The sequence below is a fragment of the Leptodactylus fuscus genome, chromosome 2 (assembly GCF_031893055.1).
Source record: "Leptodactylus fuscus isolate aLepFus1 chromosome 2, aLepFus1.hap2, whole genome shotgun sequence".
NCBI classification, from domain to species: domain Eukaryota; kingdom Metazoa; phylum Chordata; class Amphibia; order Anura; family Leptodactylidae; genus Leptodactylus; species Leptodactylus fuscus.
In genome coordinates, this window is record NC_134266.1 from 258,777,341 (window position 1) to 258,803,702 (window position 26,362).

The window sequence follows — 26,362 nt, forward strand, 5'->3', positions numbered from 1 at the left end:
TGCACACAGTATTATGTCCCATAGTGGCCCCTGCACACAGTATTATGTCCCATAGTGGCCCCTGCACACAGTATTATCCCCCATAGTGGCCCCTGCACACAGTATTATGCCCCATAGTGGCCCCTGCCACACTATTATGCCCCATAGTGGCCCCTGCACACACTATTATGTCCCTTAGTGGCCCCTGCACACAGTATTATGCCCCATAGTGGCCCCTGCACACAGTATTATGCCCCATAGTGGCCCCTGCACACAGTATTATGCCCCATAGTGGCCCCTGCACACAGTATTATGCCTCATAGTAGCCCTTGCACACACTATTATGCCCCATAGTGGCTCCTGCACACAGTATTATGCGCCATAGGGGCCAATGCACACAATATTATGCCCCATAGTGGCCCCTGCACACAATATTATGCCCCATAGTGGCCCCTGCACACAATATTATGCCCCATAATGGCCCTTGCACACAATATTATACCCCATAGTGGCCCCTGCAGACAGTATTATGACGCATAAGGATGCAGGCCCGGCCATATGACGTCAGGGATGTCACTGAAGTAGGGCCGAAGCCTGCCCGAAACCCAGAGAGGTAAGTAACGCTGCTTTTTATGTTCCCTTACCTCTCCTGGGCCAATAGTGTTTGTGGGTCCCGCAGCGTCACTTACCAATCCCAGCACCTGCCAGGATCGGTAAGTAAATAGGGCCCTTTACGAGATGGAGTAACTCCAGCCGGTAACGGCCTATTAAAAAAACAAAAAAAAAACCACAGCGGTAGCGGCTGTCGCCAGACCCCCTAATGTCCCGGGCCCTGTGGCAGCCGCTACCACTGCTACCCCAGTAGTTACACCCCTGGCCACAACCCCCGTTTTGCGTCCTATGCAGCGGACCAACATATTTATTAAAACTCATGCTGAGTTATAATGGATATCTATGGTATGTAGATCTCCATTCTGGTACATGGGAGTACAAAACACCGATCTTCATAAATCTGCTCCATTAAATCCCAAAAATATCACAAAGTCTGACTAGGCGCTGATAGATGCCGAGCATTTACTGGATTACAGCCCACATCTTACACAATGTACGGCATGACATGTGGCATGAATAAAGACTTCACAATGTAATTGTATTACGGACAGATCGTAATGAGGGAAATCTGAAACGTAGACACATGTCATTACGTGTGAGCGGGGTGAGGGATGACTGGGAGCCGGCGGTGACGTCCGCTCGGCATTCCTGCAGCTGCACAACATGTCGGAGCAAAACTGATCCCGAGCTGCTCGGTGTTGTACAATCTGGGCTGTAATAAATCAGTTACATTATTATATTGTATATGGAAAACCTTCAGAAGTTCACCTGTCACCAGTCATCCGGCTTCCTGGGGGTCTTTATATACGAGTCTGGGGCTCTACGTATCATAGCCAAGCAACATGTCAGTGCATGTAAAGGGGAAATCATAGAAGGTCAATGGAAAGAAGAACTGGGCCCTTAAAGGGGTTGTAGAAAACACATTTCACATAGTCTATTGGGGACTTCAAAGGGATGAAATCAATGGGAGCCGGACATTTATTTTTTCTGTGAGTGGTCTGTTCCAGCTCCCCGAAAAAAGAAGAGACATGCTCATTCTTCAGGCGGATGGCGCGGCCGGTTCAGCTTCGAACGTCCGCCTGAAGACACTCCCTCCCAACTAGGCCTAATCCGGAGCGGAGGACCCATCCTGTTCTCCATTACACAGACAGCCCATTGATTTGTATGAGCACTGTGTAATGCTTCATTTTCCCTGTAGGGGCGCTACAGAGAAGTTAAACATTTCCAGGCACGATGCCCCACATATTACAACAGATTAATGGGGGACACTTTATGATAAAGCTTTTCAACAATGGATCTTTGTAGGGCTACGTTCACACTACTGTTAATGTCCGTTGCTGTCACCCAACATAGGATGACAGCAATGGACATTAAGGCCTGAGGCATAGTGGGTGTCTGCGCTTTTTCTCCGTTTCGATGAGTATAGAGCAGATCTTATCCTGAACAGAACGGATCAGACGCCTTCATACAGGTGAAGGCCACATATTGGGCAGCATGTGTGCATGGGGCCGAACTGTCGCAGAATAACGGACAAATACTGAGCCCCTACATCTGTGTCCATTTCAATTGACTAATGTAAACAACATGGCGGATGCTTCTTCCATCAGAAAAGTAAAAAAACATGATGGTAGAAAGCTTTATACATGGGGGCGAATTCAGATTGACACCAGATGGAGGGGACTCCATTCTCATCGGTTGTTTAATGTCTGTTACACTCACTGCAATGCACATTAGATAATGATAGTGTGTACCTAGCCTTGTAAGTACCGGTGATCCAAAGCGGACAACCCCTATTAACTCTCAGAGTGACCCTGCAGTCGGCTGATCAGGTTGAGTTCAATTCTAGAAACCGTACCTTCAAATATTAGAACAAATTCTGGCTTCTAAATTCTACCTTGGTACCAGTAGAGGGCAGCGTACATCAGGAGTCAGCATCGGTGCCGCTGTTTCAGAGGCAGGGAGCCGCAGAGGACAGAGATACGTGTATACACCAACACTTCTAATAATATACATTGCTTAAGGGGTCCTACCATAGAGGATATTTATTACCCATCCACAGGATAGGAGATAAATGTCTGATCACTGGGACCCACCAGGACAACTAGACTTGGATCCAAAGCCCCCTACTCAGTAAGGAGATAGATCTGTAAAGCGTATGCTCTGCCATTCTATGTCTGTGGCCTTATGGAGACATCTTAGTGATCAGATATTTATCACCAATCCAGCGACACAATCCCTTTAATTTACATCTGTATACAGGCCTGTATATTACAAACCCTTGTGTATGTCACTCAGCGCCCTCTATTGGTGTTCATTCTTGAGGCACTGGCTTCCTAATTACATCATGGAAGTCAGATTTGCATATTCTTCCCATACCCTTGTGTATACATAGACATACACACACATAGACTTCCTAACATCCCACAGCCCAGCAAGTCTCATAATCTGGAACGTTGTATGACATAGAACAGAACTTATAGGTATTAGTTATCTACATGTCCTTGTAGTATAAGGAAAATGTTTGTTCTCGTACCATGTTAGCCAGTGGGCAGGAAATATATATTAAAACATTTTTTTTGGTTTTAAGAGGGAATTTTAAATCAAGGAAAGAGCGGACGGATTTATGAGATAAACTTATGACCCTGCTTCAAACACTGGAGAAGGGGTTAAATCTGTCACATGGGTTTATGGCATCTTACAGAAATCACTGACCTGAGACCTTGAGAACTGATAAGAACCTGTAAGTGTTTACATTGTTTGTACCAATTACTAATAACCCTCTTCCCCCTCTTCCTCTTGGAATTCTATCCCTATGTGTCCTTTTGTATATTAAGAAGCATCCTTCAGAAATGGTTTTTAAATTTACTTGAGAAAGGAGCCGAGAGTTCTGAAACGTTGTAATCTCTCATCATCATTAGTTAGCCATTAAAAAGGTATCAACTACAGAAGACTATCAAGTTTTTTTTTTTACAGGCCCAAGTCCCACTGATGGATAACACAATGCTAAGCTAAGAATAACACCGCCATCTAGTGGTTTTGTATCAAACTGCTCAAAAAACAAAAAAAAATTGCAAAGTTTGCTGCAGATCAAATCGCAACGGGATAGATTAATATTAATTATTAACAATTACTTTATCAATGATTAATTATTATATATATAGATCTACCTATACATACAGACATTGTAAAATTGTTACTACAGCACAATAACTCACAAAATAGTCAAGTTTGTTGCTGGTATTTATATAACTTGTTAAGGGTCAAGTTAAAGGGGTTTTCTGGGCATTACATACTGATGTCCTGTTCTTAGTATAGGTCATAGTATAGGACTGGTCGGGGGTTTGACCCTTGGGGCCACCACAGATCAGCCTCGCTCGACAGAACGCAGTTTCCATTTCATAGGCCAATGACGTCATATTCATTTGTCAATGGCGCATTTGCAGCTCAGTCTCATTCAAGCTGCAATATCAAGCACGATCCCTATGCAATGTATGACACTGAGCTTTTTATTCTGTGAAGAGTACACGGCGCTCACCTGAACACTCTTTAGGTTAAGGCCCCAGGTAGCGGGCCGCAGCGGAAAAAAAAAACCACGGCGGCGACACATTACAGCTTCTCCTGCAGCACTTTGAGCAGAAAGTCCGCAGATTTTTCCACTGCAGACTTTCCACTTCAATTATACCCATAGGGAAATCGGAGGAGTTTCCGTAGGTATAATTGACATGCTGCGATTTCCAAAAACATGGCGGTTTTGGAAATAGCAGCATTTGCACTGCACGGCTTTTTCTGCAATGTGTGGATGGGATTCGCTTTGCAGGGACAGTAGAATGCTTTGGCGCTTCCAGCACGGCCAAACTGCATGAGTCCCGGCCTTAAACAGTTAATTGAGGGTGCTGGACCCTCCCTTATCCTAAGGTTAGGTCATAAATATGTCACTACTGGAAAACCCCTTTAAATGTTGCTCCATCTGTACAGATAGATCAAATCAGGGTGTGTTAGCATTGATGGCTTAGTTCCATGTAGAATATTTAAGGAAGGGCGTTGCCATTCGCCTTGTCAATGTATATGTCTGACAATGTAGCGACACACCCTAATTAAAGGGGTTTCCCAGGATTTATTAATTGATAGCTTTCAACAATGGACGCGTTTTCAAAAACGCAACTTTTCCGCAGCTCTTTTTTTCTTGCAATGTGATATTGACCAAAATCTCATTCTGGGGCGGGTACACACCTGTGCCCGGTCTCCGCTTTGCAGGTTTCCGTCTTCTGCCCAAGAATGGGTTTGCAAAGTGTCCGCCCGTGAGCGTCTTCTGGTCTCTGCGGCGAAACCACTTTTTTAACCGGACGCAACATCGGACATGCAGGACTTTGTGTTCGGTAAAAAAAACCAAAAAACAGTTTCGCCACGGAGACCAGAAGACGCTCACGGGCGGAAACTGACTGCCGGGTTTCCGTCTCCTGTCCAGGTTTTCGGGCAGATGATGGAAACCCACAAAGCGGAGACCGGGTGCAGGTGTGAACCCGCCCTTTCTTAGCCGGTACTGTAAAACACAGTCTTTTTTACTGCAACAGGCAAAAACGCTGCGATAAGCAACGTATGGCCATAGCCATTGGGTAATACACATCTAGCATTTTATTCATATATTTCCAGGAGGAATACCAGAGGATTCGGACAATGCAGTCATCTAGGAAAACCGGCTCCAAAAAGGATATTTCATGTGAAATACAAGTATTAGGGAACAGAGACAAGTCGTGGGTGGTGATGGATCAAAATTTCAGCCAAAAGAAGGAGTGGCGTACCTGCAGGTTGCTGAGATGCTGCTCCTCTAGGAGGCGCTGCGCTTCCTCCAATTTGTGCTGGAAGTAAAGCTGAGTACTATCCGCCTGCACCGCAGAGCGATCTATAAAGAGTCGTTCAAGGTCCAATTTGGCAGCCGGCTGTTGCTTTCTGGGCCACGTGGAGTGTCCTATTGATGAGAAGCTGGAAGGTGCGTCTGGGGCTCTGAGGAGAGAATAAGACGATGAAAGGGTTAATGACTGATTTATGATAGTATTTATTCCATGTTACTTATACAGCACCAACAGCGGCCACCAGCAGAGCTGAGCGAACACTGTTCGGATCAGCCATTCCAAACAGCACCCTCCCATAGAAATGAATGGAAGCACCCGGCACAGCGACCGGCCGCCGGCAAAGTGTATGTGTCAGGTGCTTCCATTCATTTCTATGGGAGCGTGCTGTTCGGAACGGCTGATCCGAACAGTGTTTGCTCATCTCTAGCCACCACCAATACAATCCTATAGGGGAATATTAGAAAGTACCTGGTGCTGTTGGGGCTCCTGTGGTTGGATAAGTAGTAGTAAGCAGGGGGGATGGATCCCTGAATTTGGTCAAGCGCATCTTCAAGTTTTGGAGTTGGCCTTTTCTGAATGGTATAAACTGTAAAATAAAGATAAAAAGGAATAAAGAGGGGAAAGCAATGTAACTGGAGAGGCGGCCTACTCTGGATAACTGGTGTTCAGGGCTCCAAATCCACTACATAGACACAAAGGACTGTCTGCAGCAATCACTAGAAGCCTGGAATATACTGTGCTATCATTGAGTTAAATGCACAAAAAATGTGCAGTAATCGCCCTCTAGTGGTGACTGATGGCAGCCAAAATGTAACCAATAGCCTGTGTTCACATTACTGTTAGTAAAGTCAGTGTCTCTTATTTATCATAGGATCAGAGAAACTTATCCTCTATTCTTCAAGTATCTGATCGCTGCGGATCAGACCGCTGGACGTTCATCGATCACGGGAACAGGTGTAATCTGTGGCGGCCTGGTCAGATGCCGAAGCAATCTGAAGACTCCATTCCCATGGAGTAACGCGTCGCTCATTCTGACACGTAAACACGTGTCAGAGTGAGGTGCTTCAAAACGCGCGTAACACATTGAAAGCAATAGGTAAAAAAGCTTCCCACTGAGTTCAATGGGTAGTGCGCGGAAGTCAATGGGATCTGTTTTGAAGCGTCTCACTCTGACACATATTTACGCGTCAGAATGAGTGGCGCGATACTCTGTGGAAACGGAGCCAGACACTTATCCCCTATCTTAAGGATAGGGGGTAAGTGTCTTTAAAGGGACAACCCATTTAAACGTCAATAAAATTGATGTACGTGGAACATCCGCTGTCTGCATTCACTCTAATGTAAAAAAACCAAAAACATGATGGAGATTTCCATTGTGTTTTTTACATTAGAGTGAATGCAGATGTAGAGCGCTCTGTCTGCATTTAAGTCCATTGTTCTGATTCTGTGACAGGTGACGGACCACGGTAACAGTAGTGTGAATCTAGTCTAAGGGTGCGTTCACACGATGTAAAATGGAGCGCAAGCTGGCATGTATACGGCGTGTCAGCAGTTTGCACGTTCAAAAAAATCCCATTGATCTCAATGGGAGTTATGAGCTTATACGCCGCGTAATTTTGCGGCCGCAAAATTACGGGCGCAAAATAATGCGGCGCATACGCTCATAACTCCCATTGAAATCAATGGGATCTTTTTGAGCGCGCAAACTGCTGACACGCTGTATACGTGCCAGCTTGCGCTCCATTTTACATCGTGTGAACGCACCCTTCCGGTTTTTTACTTTACCAGAGCATCTAAAATGAAAAGTGAAGCAACTTCATAGAGCTTAAAAACCTCCTATTGTTTTGTGTCTTCAGCTCCTATGCAGACTACGCATCCAGCCAACCAGTCAGATTTCCAACCATTGATCCCTTATGTCAGTGTTGACGAACCTTTTAGAGACCGAGTGCCCAAACTGCAACCCAAAACCCAACCCTCTAATTTATCACAAAGTGCCAACACGGCAATTTAACCTTAATAATGTGCAGATCCACAAGTGCGGACAATTACAGACCTGCAAAATATGGTCATACGAATGGGACTTTATAGAGCTTTCTTCTCCACTGTGACACTCACACAGTACAATCTGCTCCACAGTGGCCCCCACACAGTATAATCTGCTGCACAGTGGCCCCCACACAGTACAATCTGCTCCACAGGGGCCCCCACTCAGTATAATCTGCTGCACAGTGGTCCCCACTCAGTATAATCTGCTGCACAGTGGCCCCCACTCAGTATAATCTGCTGCACAGTGGCCCCCACTCAGTATAATCTGCTCCACAGTGGTCCCCACACAGTACAATTTGCTCCATTGTGGCCCTCACACAGTATAATCTGTTCCACAGATGGGTGCCCAAAGAGAGGGCTCTTAGTGCCACCTCTGACACCCATGCCATAGGTTCGCCATCACGGCCTTACGTTATGCAAAGTATGTTTGGTATGTCAGTAAGAAGTAAATGACTGGTGGAAGGGAGTATGTCTGCAGGGCCAGACTACAAAGGCTTTGTTTGTTGTCTGTTACCATGGAGACAAAGACTAGAAGACGTAAACTTGTCTGAAGATGCACCAGATTTATCACAGTGACTGATGCTGAATGATCAATCTGCCATATCTTTCAATGTCACCTATCATGAAAGGAAGAGATTCCTTAGGGTGCAAATAAATGACGCAGCGCTGGGTCAGGCCGCCATTGTTCTACATGTTCTACTGTTACCGGCCGCCTGGTTGTGCAGGTTTAGTTGTAAAAATGTTAGTTAAGAAGCTATATTGAATAAAAGCAGGTGCAAGAACTGGCGGCCTGGTGTGCACCCGACCCTACGTCATGGGTCTGCACCCTCAGGCTGCCCGTACACATTCAGGTCCTACAACAAGGTTTGATCAGGTTTATGATGCAGTTTTGAGGCTAAAACATGAAATGGAGTCAAAAAAGAAGAGGAGGAGGAAAAGCACCTGCCCTGTACATTGCAGAAACGCAGCTTTTTTTGTCGCAGATTTGTTGTGTTTTCTTGAGCCAAAGCCAAGAATGGCTACAAAAGGAATGGGAAATATATAGGAAGTAGCAAAATCTGCAACGAAAAGCTGTGTTTCTGCAACATGGGGCCTAAGGCCACAATTTAGTCACGGTGGAAACGCTGCAGAAAAAACCGCAGCATTTTACAGTCCTAGCAAATTCCTTGCAAATCCATTCACACATTGCAGGGAAATATGTGCAGTGGACACGCAGCGATTTCCAAAATCTTTGCGGTTTTTCAGTTTAACCCATTCACTTGACTGGGACTGAGCTGCAATAAGGCCATGTGACCAATGAACGGAGTGCCACATAGCCTGAGGTGTGGAAGTAGTGCTCAGGGAGCAGCAGATCTGGTGGGGGTCTGGTGCTGGACCCCCATGGATTTTTATTTTATAAGTCCTGGAAAACTACTTTTAGGTCAGGGCTCCACGTGGCGTAAACGCATAAAAAATCGTGGCCTTTTACAGTCACAGCATAGTGGATGGGATTCTAGTAAATCTCATGCCCACATCCAACTGACGGCATAAGTTCTTGCACATTTGAGAAAGGGTCAGTAAGACCCGAAACGCGTTGTGTTGTGAATCTCAATAAAGTTTTATGAAGCTATTCTGAACATGATGGGTGAAGCGCAGTCCTATGTTTCTGGTCCTTTGCATCTACAGCATAGTGGATGGGATTCTAGCAAATCTCATGCCCACCTTGCGGTAAAAACGGCGCTGCGGACACTCCACGATTTGGCGCGGTTTTGGAAATCACAGCATATCAATTCTAACTATGGAAACTCCGGCAATTTCCTCATAGGTATAATTGAAACAGAAAGTCCGAAGAGGAAACCTCTGCGAACTTTCTGTTGAAAGTGCTGCGGGAAGAACCGCGTTGCGTTGCTGCAGCAGTTTTTCCGGCAGTGCTTTTTTGCTGCAAGACGCCTAGTGGGTCCTCAGCCTAAGGCGTCACAAAGCGAACAGGAGCTAAAAAAAAACCACCATGGCAAAAAAAGCATCGGAAGCACATCGCGTTTTGTATTCACTTTCTGCTGCGTTACGCTTATGTTTTCGTAGGTAAAATTGACATGCTGCGTTTTTATTATTAAATTATTTTATTATTATGCTGTGTTTTTTATTATTAAATTATTTTTTTTAGCAGATTTTTTTTTTCTGCAACGTGTGGATGAGACTAACCAAAGTCTCATTCACTCTGATGGTACCGTACAACACAACATTGTTTTCTGCTGAGTTTCCGCAACGTGAGGCCTTTGCCTATGGTTAATTTTGGCTAATCTCATCCCAAAGTATAGCTTTGGAAAAACAGCTTAGGGCAGGTTCACATCTGCGCCCCGGCCTCCGCTTTCAGTTTCCATCTTCTGCCGACAGGAGACGGAAACCCGGCAGACCGTGTCTGAGCGTGAGCGCCTTCTGGTCTCCGTGACTAAACCCCTTTTTTTTTTTAAACGGACACAAAGTCCTGCGTGTCCGACTTTGTGTGCGGGTTAAAAAAAAAAAACGAGACCATAAAACGCTCACGGGCGGACACTTTGAAAACCCAAACTTTCAGTTTCCGTCTCCTGTCCAGTTTCTTGGGCAGAAGACGGAAACTGAAAGTGGAGACGTGTGTTTCTGAAAAACGTAGCATGTTGATTTTAGCTGCAGAATCATAAGCGATTTCTCAATGTATTTAGTGTGGGAAGAAAAAAAAACCTAGCAGGTTTTCGCTGTGGAACAAAGTGCAGTGTTTTTTAGCTGTGTTCGCTAAGTGGGGCCTTAGCCTAATACATTCTCATTCTTTACAATCAACACCTGGTTTTGGCTTCAAAACTGCATCTAATACCTGATCGAATCCTGTTGAAGAACATGATTATTGCGTTGAGGTCCGACTCTCACAGATGATATTCGGTGCGACTTCCCAGTGCATTCTGTAATGCATTCATGTCTCTGGGGCTTTCAGATCCATTCCGTTCCAATAACACCGATGATTATAGATCAGGTCCTATTATGCTCCATGTTATTGAAGCTGAATGGATCCCGAAGCCCCTATAGACATGAATGCATCATGGAATGTACTCAGATGTCACACCGAATATCATCATGTACTAAACTTGTCCCCCCACTCAGATGCACGCTCCATCATGTGCATAGACCATAATGCAACTAAATTGGTACGTCAATAGATTTCCATTAACAGGACGACATGACATGGCCAATACCAGACAATATAATCCCGGACGAACCCCCAATTAACTAAAACGATCATAAATGTCCATAATATTTTACACCATAATTACTAATGTCTGGTAATAAACTATAAAACTCTGTCTTTGCCGGATATGACAAGTCTTAAAAGCCTCATATATTCCTACTGCCATCCCCGTATTATTAATGCCGTTAAAGTAGTCACTGACCAGGTCTCCTGCGCTGTGATGGGGGTAGGTGAGCCCGCTGAAATTTTTCGGTGGCTTCCTGAAGCTTTAACTTTCTCTGCTGAAGAACTTCTTCCCGGAACTTCTGCTCCTTTTGTTCGTCTTCTCTTTGTTTTTCTTCGAGGGCTCTTTAAAAAAAAAACATAAAAATTCTAAGGATAAAACATCTCAGTGATCGTCTGTACCCGAAATCTGAGCCACAATGAGCAGACCTGATAGTAAAATGTAACATATCACAGGAGAAGATTAATTCGGAAGGAGCTGTCTCTGCCTGTACAGGACTATAAAATATGCGGCTCACACCCTGTTCACACATCCTCGTAAATACTTTGTAAAATAAAAAAAGGGACACATAAAAGGTGGCGTAGGAAGACAGAGGAGTCTCAGGGCTGACATTCCATCTCGCGACGCCGGCAGGTCTCATAGACGTACAATGACGGGTAGGGAGGGCTGTGCCGTGTAGTGACAGGGTGGAAATGACTAAAAATACCGATAAACCTTACCTGCAGAAATGTGCAACCGAGATCGTCCTCGCCACTGAAATGTCTGGAGTAGTAGCGCAGCAGCCAGGAGAGTGCAGAAGATAATTATCACCGCCGCTCATTATTATTATGTACAGTACACACAGTCCAGGACACCATCAAACCGCAGACACGTGCACTACATGGGCATATTACAGAGACAGCGGCCTGGGCATCTGCCAACACAGGATACATTACAGGCATTAGCTGTCATCTGTAATACACATCTAACACTGTAGCCGGGATCAAGGATCGCTCCATTCCTGATCCTTTAACCCTACACATGCCACCACGTTCTTCAGTAACATCAGCACTTCAGGATGCGATCACAGGGCGCCCTTGGTCTACTATGGCAGCTGGTCTGCCATACCGTACTGCTAAAGCAAGTGTGGAAAAAATGCCGCAAAGTAAGAATGGTTTCAGAAATAGAAGGGTTAATAGTTTATTTATGCCAATTAAAATCCCATCAATATTTGGTGTGACCTTTGCCCTCCCCCCCGCCATCAGTTCTTCTCAGTACACCTATATGCAGTTTTTGAAGTACCAGGGCAGGGAGGTTGTTCCCGCCATCTTGGAGAACTAAACACAGATCTTCTGTGGATGTCGGCTTGCTCCAATCCGTCTGATTCTTCATGTCATCCCAGACAGACTGGATGATGGTGAGATCAGGGCCACAGGGGAAAATCACTTTCATGTTTCACAGAAAGACTTTCTACTTCCATTACACCTATAGGGAAACCGCCGGCGTTTCCATAGGTATAACTGACATGCTGCGATTTACAAAATATGACAGTTTTGGACATCGCAGTATTTCTGCAATGTGTGGATGGGATTCACGAGAATCCACTTTGCAGAGACTGTAAAATGCTGCGGTATTTTGAACATGGAATTGTTTTATGGCTGCAGATGCTGCAGTATACTGGGATGTTACTGCTATGGCTGGCAGGACCAGGATTTTTTGGGCCAAAGCCAGGTGTGGATTCAGCAGAAGTGAGCATATACAATACTTTCTATATATTTCCCATTCTTTTGTAGCCGCCATTGGGTTTGGCTGAAAAAACCTGCAGCAAAATCTACAATAAAAAAAGGCCTTACATAGAATAAATGCCGCAAAAAACCGTGATGTTTTACCATTCCTGGATGGCGTTCTGGATAATCCCATCCACACAATGCAGTAAAAAATCCACAGCAGAAAAATCTGTGTTTTCAAACATTGAAGCATGTCTATTACACCTGCGGGAAAATAGGTGCAGAATGGTCTTCATTGGAATGGTCTTCATGTGTTTTTGGAAATCGCAGTGTGTCAATTACATAGGGCAGTTTCCCTATACGTGTAATGAAAGCAAAGTGTCCACAGAGGAAACCTGTGCTCCTCACGAAAGCCTGGTTCACATCTATGTTCGGTATTTTGTTCGGGGAGTCCACTTGGAGACCCCCCCTATGAAATACTGAACGCATTGACAAGCGGTGAGCAATGAAAGCACACGGACCCCATAGACTAAAATGGGATCTGTGTGTTTTCCGCAAGAGTCACGAGTAGAGGAAAGTAGTTCATGAGGCTAACTATGCCTCTCCTATATACAACCCTAACCACCTGTGTGATGTAGCTATAGCAGGCGGTGCCTCATACTAACACTCACAGGAAGTGGCGCCACCTACTGGATCTACATCATACCAGGCAGCACCTGATTTACCATTATTTCAAACATATATACAGTACTAGCAGGAGGACCCGGCTTCACACGGGTATATTTCATTTTTTGTTTGTGTAGTGGCCCCATAAGAATTGTCCAGTTTTGCACTGGTGTATTTTCTATATTGTTTGTGTGTGTGTGTCCATAAACATCTCATTTCGGATATCAGTGAAAAACTTGCGATCGGTTGTTATGAAGACCTGGAGTAAAGCTGTGTGTATGTGACCTTGAGTAACAGTGTCATCGACAGCGCCCTGCCCCTTTAATACTGACATAAAGCAGTGAAGAAAAATGGTTGGGTTGCTATGGAAACCTGGAGTAAAACTCTAATATGTGGTACTCTGTGCAGAGCCGTGTATCTAATCTTCCGGTGTGTGGTATTGTGTGCAGTGGTGCGTATCTAATCCTCTGGCATGTGGAATTGTGTGAAGACGTGTGTATCTAATCCTCTGGCGCTTGGTACTTTGTGCATAAGTGCGTATCTAATCCTCTGGCTTGTGGTACTGTGTGCTGACTTGTGTAACTAATTCTCCAGCGTTAGGTATTGTGTGCATATGCGCGTATCTAATCCTGCGGCATGTGTAACTGTGTATAGACGTACGTATCTAAACATCCGGTGTGTCGTGCTGTGTGCTGGCATGCGTATCTCATCATCTGGCGTGTGGTACTGTGTGCAGACACGTGTATCTAACCCTTCCTGTGTTGTATTGTGTGCAGTAGTCCGTATCTAATCCTCCACCATGTGGTATTGTTTACAGTGGCACGTATCTAATCCTCCATTGTGTGGTATTGTGTAAAGATGTGCGTATCTAATCCTCCAGCGTTTGGAACTTTGTGCAGATGGGCGTATCTAATCCTGCGGCATATGGAACTATGTATAGAAGTGCATATATAATCCTCCAGCGTGTAAAACTGTGTGAAGACGCGCGTATGTAATCCTCTGGCATGTGGTAAAATGGTACAATGTGTTGAGGTGCGTATCTAATCCTCTGGCATGTGGAACTGTGTGCAGACTTGCGTATCTAATTCTCTGGCATGTTGAATTGTGTGTCGATGCGTGTATCTAATCCTGTGGCGTGTGTAACTGTGTGCATTGGCGCGTATCCAATCTTCCGGCGTGTGGTATTGTGTGCAGTAGCACATAGCTAATCCTGTGGCATGTGGAACTGTGTGCAGATGTGCGTATCTAATCCTCCTGCATGTGGCATTGTATGCAGTGGTGCGTATCTAATGCTCTGGCATGTGGTATTGTGTAAAGACATGCGTATCTAATTCTCCAGCGTGTGGTATTGTGTGTAGCGGTGCGTATCTAATCCTCTGGCATATGGTATTGAGTGCAGTGGCACGTATCCAATCCTCCAGCATGTGGTATTGTGTGCAGTGGTGCATATCTAATCCTCTGGCGTGTGTTATTGTGTGCAGATGTGCGTATCTAATCCTCCGGCCAGCGTGTGGTACTGTGGGAAGATGCGCATATCTAATCCTCTGGTGTGTGATACTATTTGCTGACTTGTTTATCTAATCTTCTGGCGTGTGGTTCTTTGTGCAGACACGTGTATGTAATCCTCTGGTGTGTAGAACTTTGTGCACACACGCATATCTAATCCTTTGGCATGTGGAACTGTGGGCAGACGCGTCTATCTAATCCTCTGGCATGTGATACTGTGTGTTGTCCTGTGTATTTAATCCTCAGCGTGTGGTACTTTGTGCACACGCATGTATCTAATCCTCTGGCATGTCGAACTGTGTACATACGGGCGTATCTAATCTTTTGGGGCATGGTACTTTGTGAAGACACGTGTATCTAATCCTCTGGCATGTGGAACTGTGTGCAGACGCGCGTATCTAATCCTTTGGCTTGTGGAACTGTGTGCAGACGCGTATATCTAATCCTCTGACATATGATATTGTGTGCTGACCTGTGTATCTAATCCTCTGATGCGTGTATCTCAGCTTGGTTATCAGTGTTGGATTGTACATGTACATTGACTGTGTGTATTGCAGTTGGAATATGAGTGAAAGACTTGCAGGTTTGTTTTGGCTAATGGGAGGTCAGGGTCTTGGGAAAGCTATATCTCCAGAACGGTACGTCTGAGTGAGTTGGGTTCTCATCTTAAACCTTCTCGGACACCTGAAGTATCTGTGTGCCAAATTTGGTGAAGATCGGTCCAGTCGTTTGGTCGCACATAAAGAACAGACAGACAGGTCTTTTATAAGATAGAGAGAAGAGATATAGATAAGAAGAAAGTTCTCAGGGCTCCAAACCTTATAATGGAGAAGGTTTGGACAAAGTATGTTCAAGGCCGCACAATTATATCTTACTGTGTCAATAATAAATTATATAATATATAATATCCATGTCTCATATTGTTAGACATTCAATAAGAATTTAGCTAGGACAAGATGTAATGCCAAGTCCCACGCCGAGTAGCCAGTAAGTGGCATAACAAGCTGCTATGTACAGTACATAACTAGTAAGGAGTGGCGCCGACAGCAACACAACAATTGTGATGTGACTCAGTAAAAGTGATGTAAAAATATTTCTTCTGCAATAAATCTGGTGTATCCTTTAAAAGTTCTTGCATAATTTTGGTGCACATTTTAGCATCATAAGCTACATATGCTGACACAGTGTCAACCCTAGCACGTATTCAGACAAGGCATGCAGGGCGCACATTATCAGCAGCATTCCTCCAGTGACTACTTACAAGCTGGTATTAACATTCTGCTGAATAATTACATGTAATAAGTGTATTACGTTACAGGAGAAGCCCTGACTCATGGGACGAACATGTCACCGCTCATTGCAGACACAGATTCCTAGAAGTGCTGGACCCAGAGCGACTGTGACCATTTATTTCTATGGGACTATTGTATTTGAACCCTACAAATTGTACAGCGCTGCGGAATATGTTGGGGATATATAAATAAAATTTATTATTATTATGGGGCTGTGGGTGCTGCCAGCAATTATACTCCCAGCAACCACAGGAAAGTGAATCGAGTGCTGTACTGTGACATCACTGTGTGTATTATCCCTGTACTGTGACATCACTGTGTGTATTATCCCTGTACTGTGACATCACTGTGTGTATTATCCCTGTACTGTGACATCACTGTGTGCATTATCTCTGTACTGTGACATCACTGTGTGTATTATCTCTGTACTGTGACATCACTGTGTGTATTATCCTGTACTGTGACATCACTGTGTGTATTATCCCTATACTGTGACATCACTGTGTGCATTATCCCTGTACTGTGACATCACTGTGTGCATTATCTCTGTACTGTGACATCACTGTGTGTATTATCTCTGTACTGTGACATCACTGTGTGTATTATCCTGTACTGTGACATCACTGTGTGTATTATCCCTATACTGTGACATCACTGTGTGTATTATCTCTGTACTGTGACATCACTGTGTGTATTATCCCTGTACTGTGACATCACTGTGTGTATTATCCCTGTACTGTGACATCACTGTGTGTATTATCCCTATACTGTGACATCACTGTGTGTATTATCTCTGTACTGTGACATCACTGTGTGTATTATCCCTATACTGTGACATCACTGTGTGTATTATCCCTGTACTGTGACATCACTGTGTGTATTATCTCTGTACTGTGACATCACTGTGTGTATTATCTCTGTACTGTGACATCACTGTGTGTATTATCCCTGTACTGTGACATCACTGTGTGTATTATCCTGTACTGTGACATCACTGTGTGTATTATCCCTGTACTGTGACATCACTGTGTGTATTATCCCTGTACTGTGACATCACTGTGTGTATTATCCTGTACTGTGACATCACTGTGTGTATTATCCCTGTACTGTGACATCACTGTGTATTATCCTGTACTGTGACATCACTGTGTGTATTATCCTGTACTGTGACATCACTGTGTGTATCATCCCTGTACTGTGACATCACTGTGTGTATTATCCCTATACTGTGACATCACTGTGTGTATTATCCTGTACTGTGACATCACTGTGTGTATTATCCCTGTACTGTGACATCACTGTGTGTATTATCCCTGTACTGTGACATCACTGTGTATTATCCTGTACTGTGACATCACTGTGTGTATTATCCTGTACTGTGACATCACTGTGTGTATCATCCCTGTACTGTGACATCACTGTGTGTATTATCTCTGTACTGTGACATCACTGTGTGTATTATCCCTGTACTGTGACATCACTGTGTATTATCCTGTACTGTGACATCACTGTGTGTATTATCCTGTACTGTGACATCACTGTGTGTATTATCCCTGTACTGTGACATCACTGTGTATTATCCTGTACTGTGACATCACTGTGTATAAAGAGACCAAACCAATTAGATACTTTTCACGTTCCAAAAGTTTTAAACATGCTGAATGGGGCTCCATTATAATTTTTGCTATGGTCCGCATGTTTTTTTATGGAGACACTCCTCATCTCTACCCCTGCCACTATAATAGAGAACACAGAGACTAATTATTATTATGGCCGCACAATTATAACTTGTTCTTTATTATGGAGACTCATCTGAGTCAATAATGAGTTATATAATATCCACAGTCAATGAGAATTCAGCTAGAACAATACGTAATGCCAAGTCCCACGCCGAGTAGCTGGTAAGTGGCAGAACAAGCTGCTCTCTATGTACAGAACTAGTAAGGAGTGGCGCCGACAGCAACACAACAATTGTGATGTGACTCAGTAAAAGTGGTGAAAAAATATTTCTTCAGCAATTAGATTTCTATAATTATGTTTACCTATAAGAATTATGTTTGTGGCGGAACTAACCGCCTTAAGTGATCCCGCCATGAAATCCAACAGCCCCAGGCAGAAATGTCTATTGAAGTGAATGACGGCAGTGATCAAACATGACTTACACAACACTGCAATTATCACAGCCCTGGATTAATACAAGCCCCGTCACGTGAACGCACACGCTGTAGTTATGTTCTGTTATTGTGTGAATCACTTGTATCCTAGCAGTCTAGTTGACTTACAAATACAGACAATACTGCCTGGGCTTTAAATGGAGTTTCGTAGGTGATACCATTGTGAATGTGACAGGTTAAATTCTGAATTTTTCTTCAGTGCACTCCTCCTCCTACTCCGTGTGTTGGCCAGAATGATGTCATAAAGAATCACAAATCACGTATACCGTATACAAGTCACAAGAATACTACCGTATACAACGTAATGGTCTAGGGATGTAAAAGTTATTTTATGCATCCTGGATGCTCTACGGTAATGAAGGGGTTAATGTCTGTATACCTGGTGGACTGGGGCAGGAAAGGAATTAATGTCAGCATCCCTAGTGGTCTAGGTCAGTGAAAGGGTCAATGTCAGCATCTCTAGTGGTCTAGGTCAGTGAAAGGGTCAATGTCAGCATCCCTAGTGGTCTAGGTCAGTGAAAGGGTCAATGTCAGCATCCCTAGTGGTCTAGGTCAGTGAAAGGGTCAATGTCAGCATCCCTAGTGGTCTAGGTCAGTGAAAGGGTCAATGTCAGCATCCCTAATGGTCTAGGTCAGTGAAAGGGTCAATGTCAGCATCCCTAGTGGTCTAGGTCAGTGAAAGGGTCAATGTCAGTATCCCTGGTATTCTACAGTAATGAAGAAGTTAATGTCAGTATCTCTGGTAGTATAGGGCAGGGAAGTGGTTAATGTCAGTATTCCTATGGTCATGGACAGTAAAAGGGTTAAAGGGATATTCCCACCTGCAGGATCATAGTTAAGACTGAGGCCCCCACTTCACACAGGTGTCTTGAGTGCCAGATCCCCACTAATCTTCACTTGATGACTAATCCTAAGAATAGGCCATCAATTAAAAAGTCTGAGAAAACTCCTTTAGGCCGGGGCCCCACGTGGCGGAAACACCACGGGAATAATCGCATACAATCAGAGCAAAATGGAAGGAATGCTAGCGAATCCCATGCCCAGTTTGCAGTAAACACCGTGGTGCGGCCACGCGGCAATTTCCAAAACCGCTGCAGTTTTGGAAATTGCAACATGTCAATTATACCGACGGAAACGCCGATGGTTTTCGTACAGGTGTGATTGAAACAAAAAGTCTGCAGATGAATCTTCTGCGTTTTTCCTGCAACACTTTTTTGCTGAGGACGCCACGTGGGGCCTTAAAGACCTACACTGCGGAACAGCAACTTTTTTGTTGCAGATTTTGTTGGGGTTTTGGGAGTGGATTGAGCAGAAGGGAGAAGTATAAGAAGCTTCCTAGATATTCCCCATTCCTTTTGTAGTCATTCTTGGCTTTGGCTCAAAAAAAAAAAAAAAAAAAAAAAAAAATCGCAGCAAAATCTGCAACAAAAAAAGCTGCATTTCCGCAACGTGGAGCCTCAGCCTTAAGTCGTAGTGTAGACGCTGGTAAAACACGCAACGTTTTACATTAGCTGCAAAATGGATGGGATTCTGACTAATCCCATCCACACACTGCAGAAAATAATCTGCAGCAGAAATGCTGGCATCTGAAAAACGTTGCAAATCGCAGTATGTCCATTATACCTACAGTAACACCGCTGGTTCCCCTTTAGGTAGAATGGAAACACAAGGCCCACAGAGGTATACTTTGTGCACTTTCTGTGAAAAACTTTGCAAATGCGTTTCTCTGCATTTTCTTCCCGCAGCACTTTCTGACTGCAGCCTGCTACATGGGGCCTTAGACTTAAACTTGTAACTTAAAGGGGGTGTTCAGGAATTGGACAAATCTCAGAAGAGGCCTGGGAGGGTGTAACATAAGAAAAACCATACTCAGCTGCCTCCAGCGCTCTGCTGTCGCCCACCGCTGCCGGTAGTCCTGTGCCGTACGTGGCACATAAAGAACCGGTGACATATGTGAGTGATGTGACTGAGTCCTTTCCAGCCACTACTGATTGGAATCAGGCACGGTAGGCACCCAAATGGACAACCCCTTTAAGCTAAATGAAGTATTTTTATACTGTATATAGATTGTAAGCCCTCGCGGGCAGGGCCATCTACCCCACTTAGCCAGTCAGTCATTGTTAGTATTATATCTGCCTGTATATTTTGTGTATTGTATGTAACCCCCAAATGTAAAGCACCATGGGATTAATATAATAATGTACAGCACCATGGGATTAATATAATAATGTACAGCACCATGGGATTAATATAATAATGTACAGCACCATGGAATTAATATAATAATGTCCAGCACCATGGAATTAAATATAATAATGTACAGCACCATGGAATTAATATAATAATGTACAGCACCATGGAATTAATATAATAATGTACAGCACCATGGAATTAATATAATAATGTACAGCACTATGGAATTAATATAATAATGTACAGCACCATGGAATTAATATAATAATGTAAAGCACCATGGAATTAATATAATAATGTAAAGCACCATGGAATTAATATAATAATGTAAAGCACCATGGAATTAATATAATAATGTAAAGCACCATGGAATTAATATAATAATGTAAAGCACCATGGAATTAATATAATAATGTAAAGCACTATGGGATTAATGGTGCTATATAAATAAATAAATAAATAAATAATAATAATAATAATAATAATAATAATAATAATAATGTTGCACAGTGTAGTTGCAGAAGACAGCTTCAGGGTAGATTTTATGGGTTAATCTTCGGTTTACTTCTCAGAACATGAGGTAACATACCGTATATACTCGAGTATAAGCCGACACGAATATAAGCCGAGGCCCCTAATTTTACTACAAAAACTGGGAAAACTTATTGACTCGAGTATAAGCCGAGGGGGGAAATGCAGCAGCTACTGGAAAATTTCAAAAATGAAAATGGTCGGAGTTTTTGGGTGCAGTAGATGCTGGGGAAGGGGAGGGGGTGTTTTGGTTGTCTGTCTGCCCCTTCCCTGAGCTTGAGGACTGTTTTATCCCCCCACTTGGAATGCAGCCTGGCTGACTATAGGGGATCTGCAGTGCTCCTATTAACCCCTTCCTGACGGAACAGGAGCACTGCAGATCCCCTATATTCAGTAGACCGGGCACTGTCAGACACAGGGAGACCTAATGTGTATGTGTGTCACAGTCATTTTCTACTTTGTATGTATTCTAGGGAAAGAAGGGATTTACAACTTTTATTTACTTCATTTTTTTATTATATTTTTTTAAAGCTTCTTTTTTTCCCCACTATTTTATGGGAGATTCTATACATTACTATTGCGGCTGGTCATAGACCCCCCTCCCCCCCCAAAAAAAAATATTTTGACTCAAGTATAAGCCGAGGGGGGCTTTTTCAGCAAAAAAACTGTGCTGAAAAATTTGGCTCATACTCGAGTATCAGCATGTCAATACAGCTACACACAAGGAACACACAGGAAAAAACTAAACATAGATAGATGCAGCATGGTGAGATACAGACAAGTCTCCATAGCATACAATTATACCGTATTCAGCATATAACAATAAGAACATCGCCATCTATTGTCCGGAAGCTGTAAGTTCCTCCAACACAGTATAATACAATAAGTCTATATCTGTTGCATATATGTATATACCAACAAATAATACATTACTTTTCTATCTTGCTCCGCTTGCCAGATACTGCTCATTATGCTTCCTCACCATTTACAGCTTATTGCTACGGTTTCAGGCCACCTCTGCTATCTAGCAGCAGTGGCTGTTCTGGTGACGTCAGTCCCTGTTTCTATTCTCTTCTCTTCAGTATGATTGACAGCTAATGGAGCCTTCTGTCAGCTCTACAAAGTGCACTTAGATGCTGAGAATAGAACAATGCATGATCTGTACCTCTGTTATCTCTGTATGTAAATAGTTAAGCCCACCCACCATCTTTGTCACTAAAACCAAGAAGTGATGCAGCCCTGCAGATACAGTATATCTGATTCAGGTGCCCCTAACCTACAGTGTTTTGGTTCTCTGAATCGCCGAGATATCACAGTTTATGTCAATATGCAAATGAGATCTATTGAGAAATTTGGATTGTGTCACCTTCCTCTATCTTGGTGTTCTCCATTTTTCCTCCAAACGTAACAATGGACATTATGGCCAAGCCTAAGAACACCATCTACTGTAAGCTGTGAAACACGAGGGTGGCAACATCATGTTTTGGGGTTGTTTTGCTGCAGGAGGGACTGGTGAACGTTACAAATTAGATGGCATCATGAGGAAAGAACATTGCGTGGCAATACTGAACATCTCAAGACATCAGCCAGGAAGTTTAAGCTTGGGCGCATATGGGTCTACCAAATGGACAATGACCCGAAGCATACTGCCGAACTGGTTACAAAGTGGTTTAAAGATAACAAAGTCAATGTTTTGGGGTGGCCATCACAAATCCCTGATCTCAGTCCTATTGAAAATTTAATGTCCCCCTCCATCTGCCACCAATTGAATGCCCCCTTCATATGCCTCCAGTTTAATGTCCCCCTTTATCTCTCCCCAGTCTAATGTTCCCCCCACAGTTTAACATAATAAAATCACTGATACCCACCTCTCCTCGCTCCCCTGCTGCTCTGTTTCTTCTCCCGGAGTGTTGAGGGAGCTGCAGGCGCGATATGAGTGATGTCATCACATCGAACCTACAGCTCCCGGGGCCGGAGCATAGGGAGGAGAACAGTGGGGAGGTAGGGGCTGTCGGCTCCTGCTTCACCACTGTATTCAACTCATCTGCGCCCTCTCCAGACGAGAGAAACTGCGGGACAGGACCCACAATCCGGGACTGTCCCACAGAATCTGGACCGGTTGGGAGGTATGGTAAACTCCTGCCCCCTACAGGGAGGGATAGACATGACTGGTTAGCAATAGACCTACATCATCTACAGAAGGCAGATAGAGACTGAATTACATCAGCAGAATAGAAACCATTTAGATATTTCAGGTTGTCCCTCCGGTCATTCCTGAATCATCGCTACGCGCTACCTTACACATGTTGTTCCGAGCATTTTATTAGTCAGAAATCTCCAAGAGACGGCAGTGACATCTCACTATAGGTGACAAGTCACACGGGAAACTATGATTTTAAGAGGAGTTTCTCTGAACATGACAGTGATAGGTTCGTGAACAACAAGTTTCCGTCCCCGAACATCCGGAATTAGGTGCTTCCTCCTGGTGTCCTTGTGTCAAGGCACAAAGCTATGGCAGCCCTGCCAATATTTATGACACTGTTGGGACATATATGGTATTAACCCCTTCCAGTTCCAGGCCGTACTATTACATTGCACTGAGTGTGTAGTTAATCTGTGTAATAGTATAGCACTGTAATGCCGTGAGCACTCGGATATATTGTACAAGGGGATTCACCACTCAGATCGCGGCATCCAAGTGATCCAACCCCCCACTACACCTCAAATCCCCTGCGATCCTATACAAGGGGGTGGCCGAGCAAGGGCCTCTTGACTGTCCATGACCACCATACCAAAATGCCCACTTCAGAAGACCAAAAATGCCACTTGCAACTAGTTTAGTTGCATGAAATAGTCGCTTGTGTCCCAAGTCAGCTTTCTCCCTTTAACCCCATATATGCAGAACCTTGTATTTCTAGGACTAATCCCTGGAAAGTCCACCTTGATGTATATTCTTAGCCCTGTCCACGAGGGAGAAGACTGCACCGTATTAATAATTCCTGCGCTATCTCCAGCAGAGCGTCGCCATTATACCGTTACATTAATAGCAAATGAGCGAGGAGGGCGACTTGTAAATAGGCGATTGCTATGTTACGGGCTAGGTTTCAGCCCCGCCAGCCTAATGAATGCTTTATACTTTCTAAAAGCATTAGTGTAACAAAAGGCCGTACAAGATACTTTATCTTCCTATAGTAACCCCTCACCTGCACATGCCCCAGCCAAGCCGGCAGCAGATTGATGGCAACAAAATCATTGCAAGCAACATGACACACTAGTCCATGAATACTACTGCTATCCATATTCCATTTAGTGAATCCCATCCACGCTTTGCAGAAAAATACGCACGGCGGACATGCTGCAATTTTCAAAACTGTTGCGGTTTTGGAAATTGCAGCATGTCAGTTATACCTACGGAAATGCTGCTGGTTTCCCTATAGGTAAATGGAAGCAGAAAATCCACAGAAGAAACCTACGGGAAAAACCGCAATGTGTTGACGACATGGTTTTTATTTTTGCTGCAGCCCGATATGTGAGGCTTTAAAGGGATTCAAACATTAAAGAGCAATCTTTTTGTTCCTAACACGTAGGGATATTCTTCTCCTACCTTTAGATGTCTTCTCCGCGCCGCCGTTCAGTAGAAATCCCGTTTTTTCTTCTGTATGCAAATGAGTTATCTCGCAGCACTGGGGGTGGGCCCAGGCACTCAAACAGCACTGGGGGCGTCCCAATGCTGCCAGAGAACTCTCCAGTGCCGCCTCTATCCTCGCCTGGAACGGCCTCTCTGCGCGTCTTCTTCCAGGGCTGGCTTCAAACTTCTAGGCCTCGGGCAGAGCCGACTGCGCATGCCCATGGCCATTTTCTTGTGGCCGCTTACCCCAGCTTACTGTGTAAGGAGCCACAGGAAAATTGCCACAGGCAACGGAGTACAGGAGCGTACTGCGCATGCTCGTGCAAGCGGCCACAAAAAAATGGACGCCTGCATGTGCAGTCAGCTCTGCCCGAGGCCAGAGCCGACTTGAGCATGCACAGAAGTTTGCCCTCGTTCCCGAAGAAGATGGAGGCGGCGCTGGAGAGTTCTCTCGCAGCATTGGGGATGCCCCCAGTGCTGTTTGAGCCCTGGGGACCGCCTCCAGTGCTGCGAGAGAACTCATTTACATACCGAAGAAAATCAGGATTTCTACTGAACGGCGGCGCGGAGAAGACATCTAATGGTGGCAGAAGAATAGACTTTCTTAAGGCTACTCCTATGTGTTAGTCAGAAAAAAATGCATTGTAATGATAGAATCCCCTTAAAGGGGTTTCCAGATCTTAATTGACGATTGATTAACCAATGACATATTCAAGATCATTGGGGGGAGGGGTGTCACTGGAGATCACTTGTCTAAAGCAGCAGCTGCTGGTTAGGGTTTAGGCCATGTGACATCACATTCATCGGTCAAATGACTTGGTCACAGCTCAGTCCCATTCAAGAGAACAGCAAGAGCTATCATACCAAGCACAGCACCGTACATTAGTATTTGGTATTACAGCTCTCTTCGGGTACGTTTACCCTGCCCCTTCTTCTGTATAGCACTGTCAACAGTTTTGAGAGATCACACCGCCCTTTAAAAGGGGTTGTGCAGGACTTCAAAAACATGGCTGCTTTCTTCTCTGGAAGAGACATCATGTCTGTTGGTCATATGGCCATGCTGCAACTCAGTCCCATTCATTTTAGCGTGATGGAGATGAAGCATTCAACAGGCGTGATCTCACTTACTGAGTAACAAAAAGCAGCCATGTTTCCGAGTCTAGTACAACCCCTTTAACTGCTTGTGCAAGGGCTGGTGGTGCAAATAGCTTGACCATTACGTCTTGGTGTCTTAACAAAAAGCAGGGAGCACCTTCTGAAATACCGGACCACAATGGGAGGCGCAGGAGATTATGGATAGGGGAGATTTTTTTTTTTCATTTAACATACACATTTTTTTTCTGGACAACCCCTTTAAGTAATAGGTCATTTCCTGGTGACACATTCCCTTTAACTGAGAATAAAGAAGAATAAGGAAATCGGACCTGCGCTACTGTCCTACAAAGGCCTCATGCACAGAACCGTGCGCAGTCAGCGGGCCAGGGAAAACAACATGGATGACACCCAGACACGGACGCATCGATTCTATTAAAGGGGATGAATGTCTGTTCTATATAGACATAGATGGAAGATTATTCCTCTTGAGTTGTAATTCTTCCACTCTACATATAAATGGCCGCCGGCAGCGTTCTCCTCCCAGGATGAATCCCTTCCAAGCCTGTAGGCCCCGGACAATGTACAAGTAATCCGTCTTCCCCATCTTTATTTAGAACAGCTAATTGGATAATTTACATCAGATTTTTACCACAGAAAAGACAATGTCTGACTACAGTCCAGGCCTTGACATAAGCTGCCATGTTGGTGCCAATGAATTGTGACTGGCCAAGAGGTAATCTACGGATTAATTATTCGTCATGGGGGGTAAGTTATGGAGACACCGAAAAGAAAACGCAAAAGTAAACAGTAGGGATCCAGACAGACAGCAAACAGAGCGTCCTGCCAGGCCGTAGTTGTCAAACACAATGGATACGCGGCAGGAC

At 44.3% G+C, this 26,362-nt stretch overlaps 1 protein-coding gene across 1 annotated transcript in view; it reads right to left on the reverse strand.

Moving 5' to 3' along the window:
* Positions 1-26,362, reverse strand: part of CEP126 (centrosomal protein 126) — a 49,781-nt gene that overhangs the window by 19,266 nt on the left and 4,153 nt on the right. The window contains exons 3-5 of the mRNA XM_075266102.1: positions 10,886-11,031; positions 5,910-6,027; positions 5,391-5,592 (exon numbers count right to left, since the gene is read on the reverse strand). Coding sequence (XP_075122203.1) covers positions 5,391-5,592; positions 5,910-6,027; positions 10,886-11,031 — 466 coding nt within the window. The remainder of the gene's footprint in view (positions 1-5,390; positions 5,593-5,909; positions 6,028-10,885; positions 11,032-26,362) is intronic.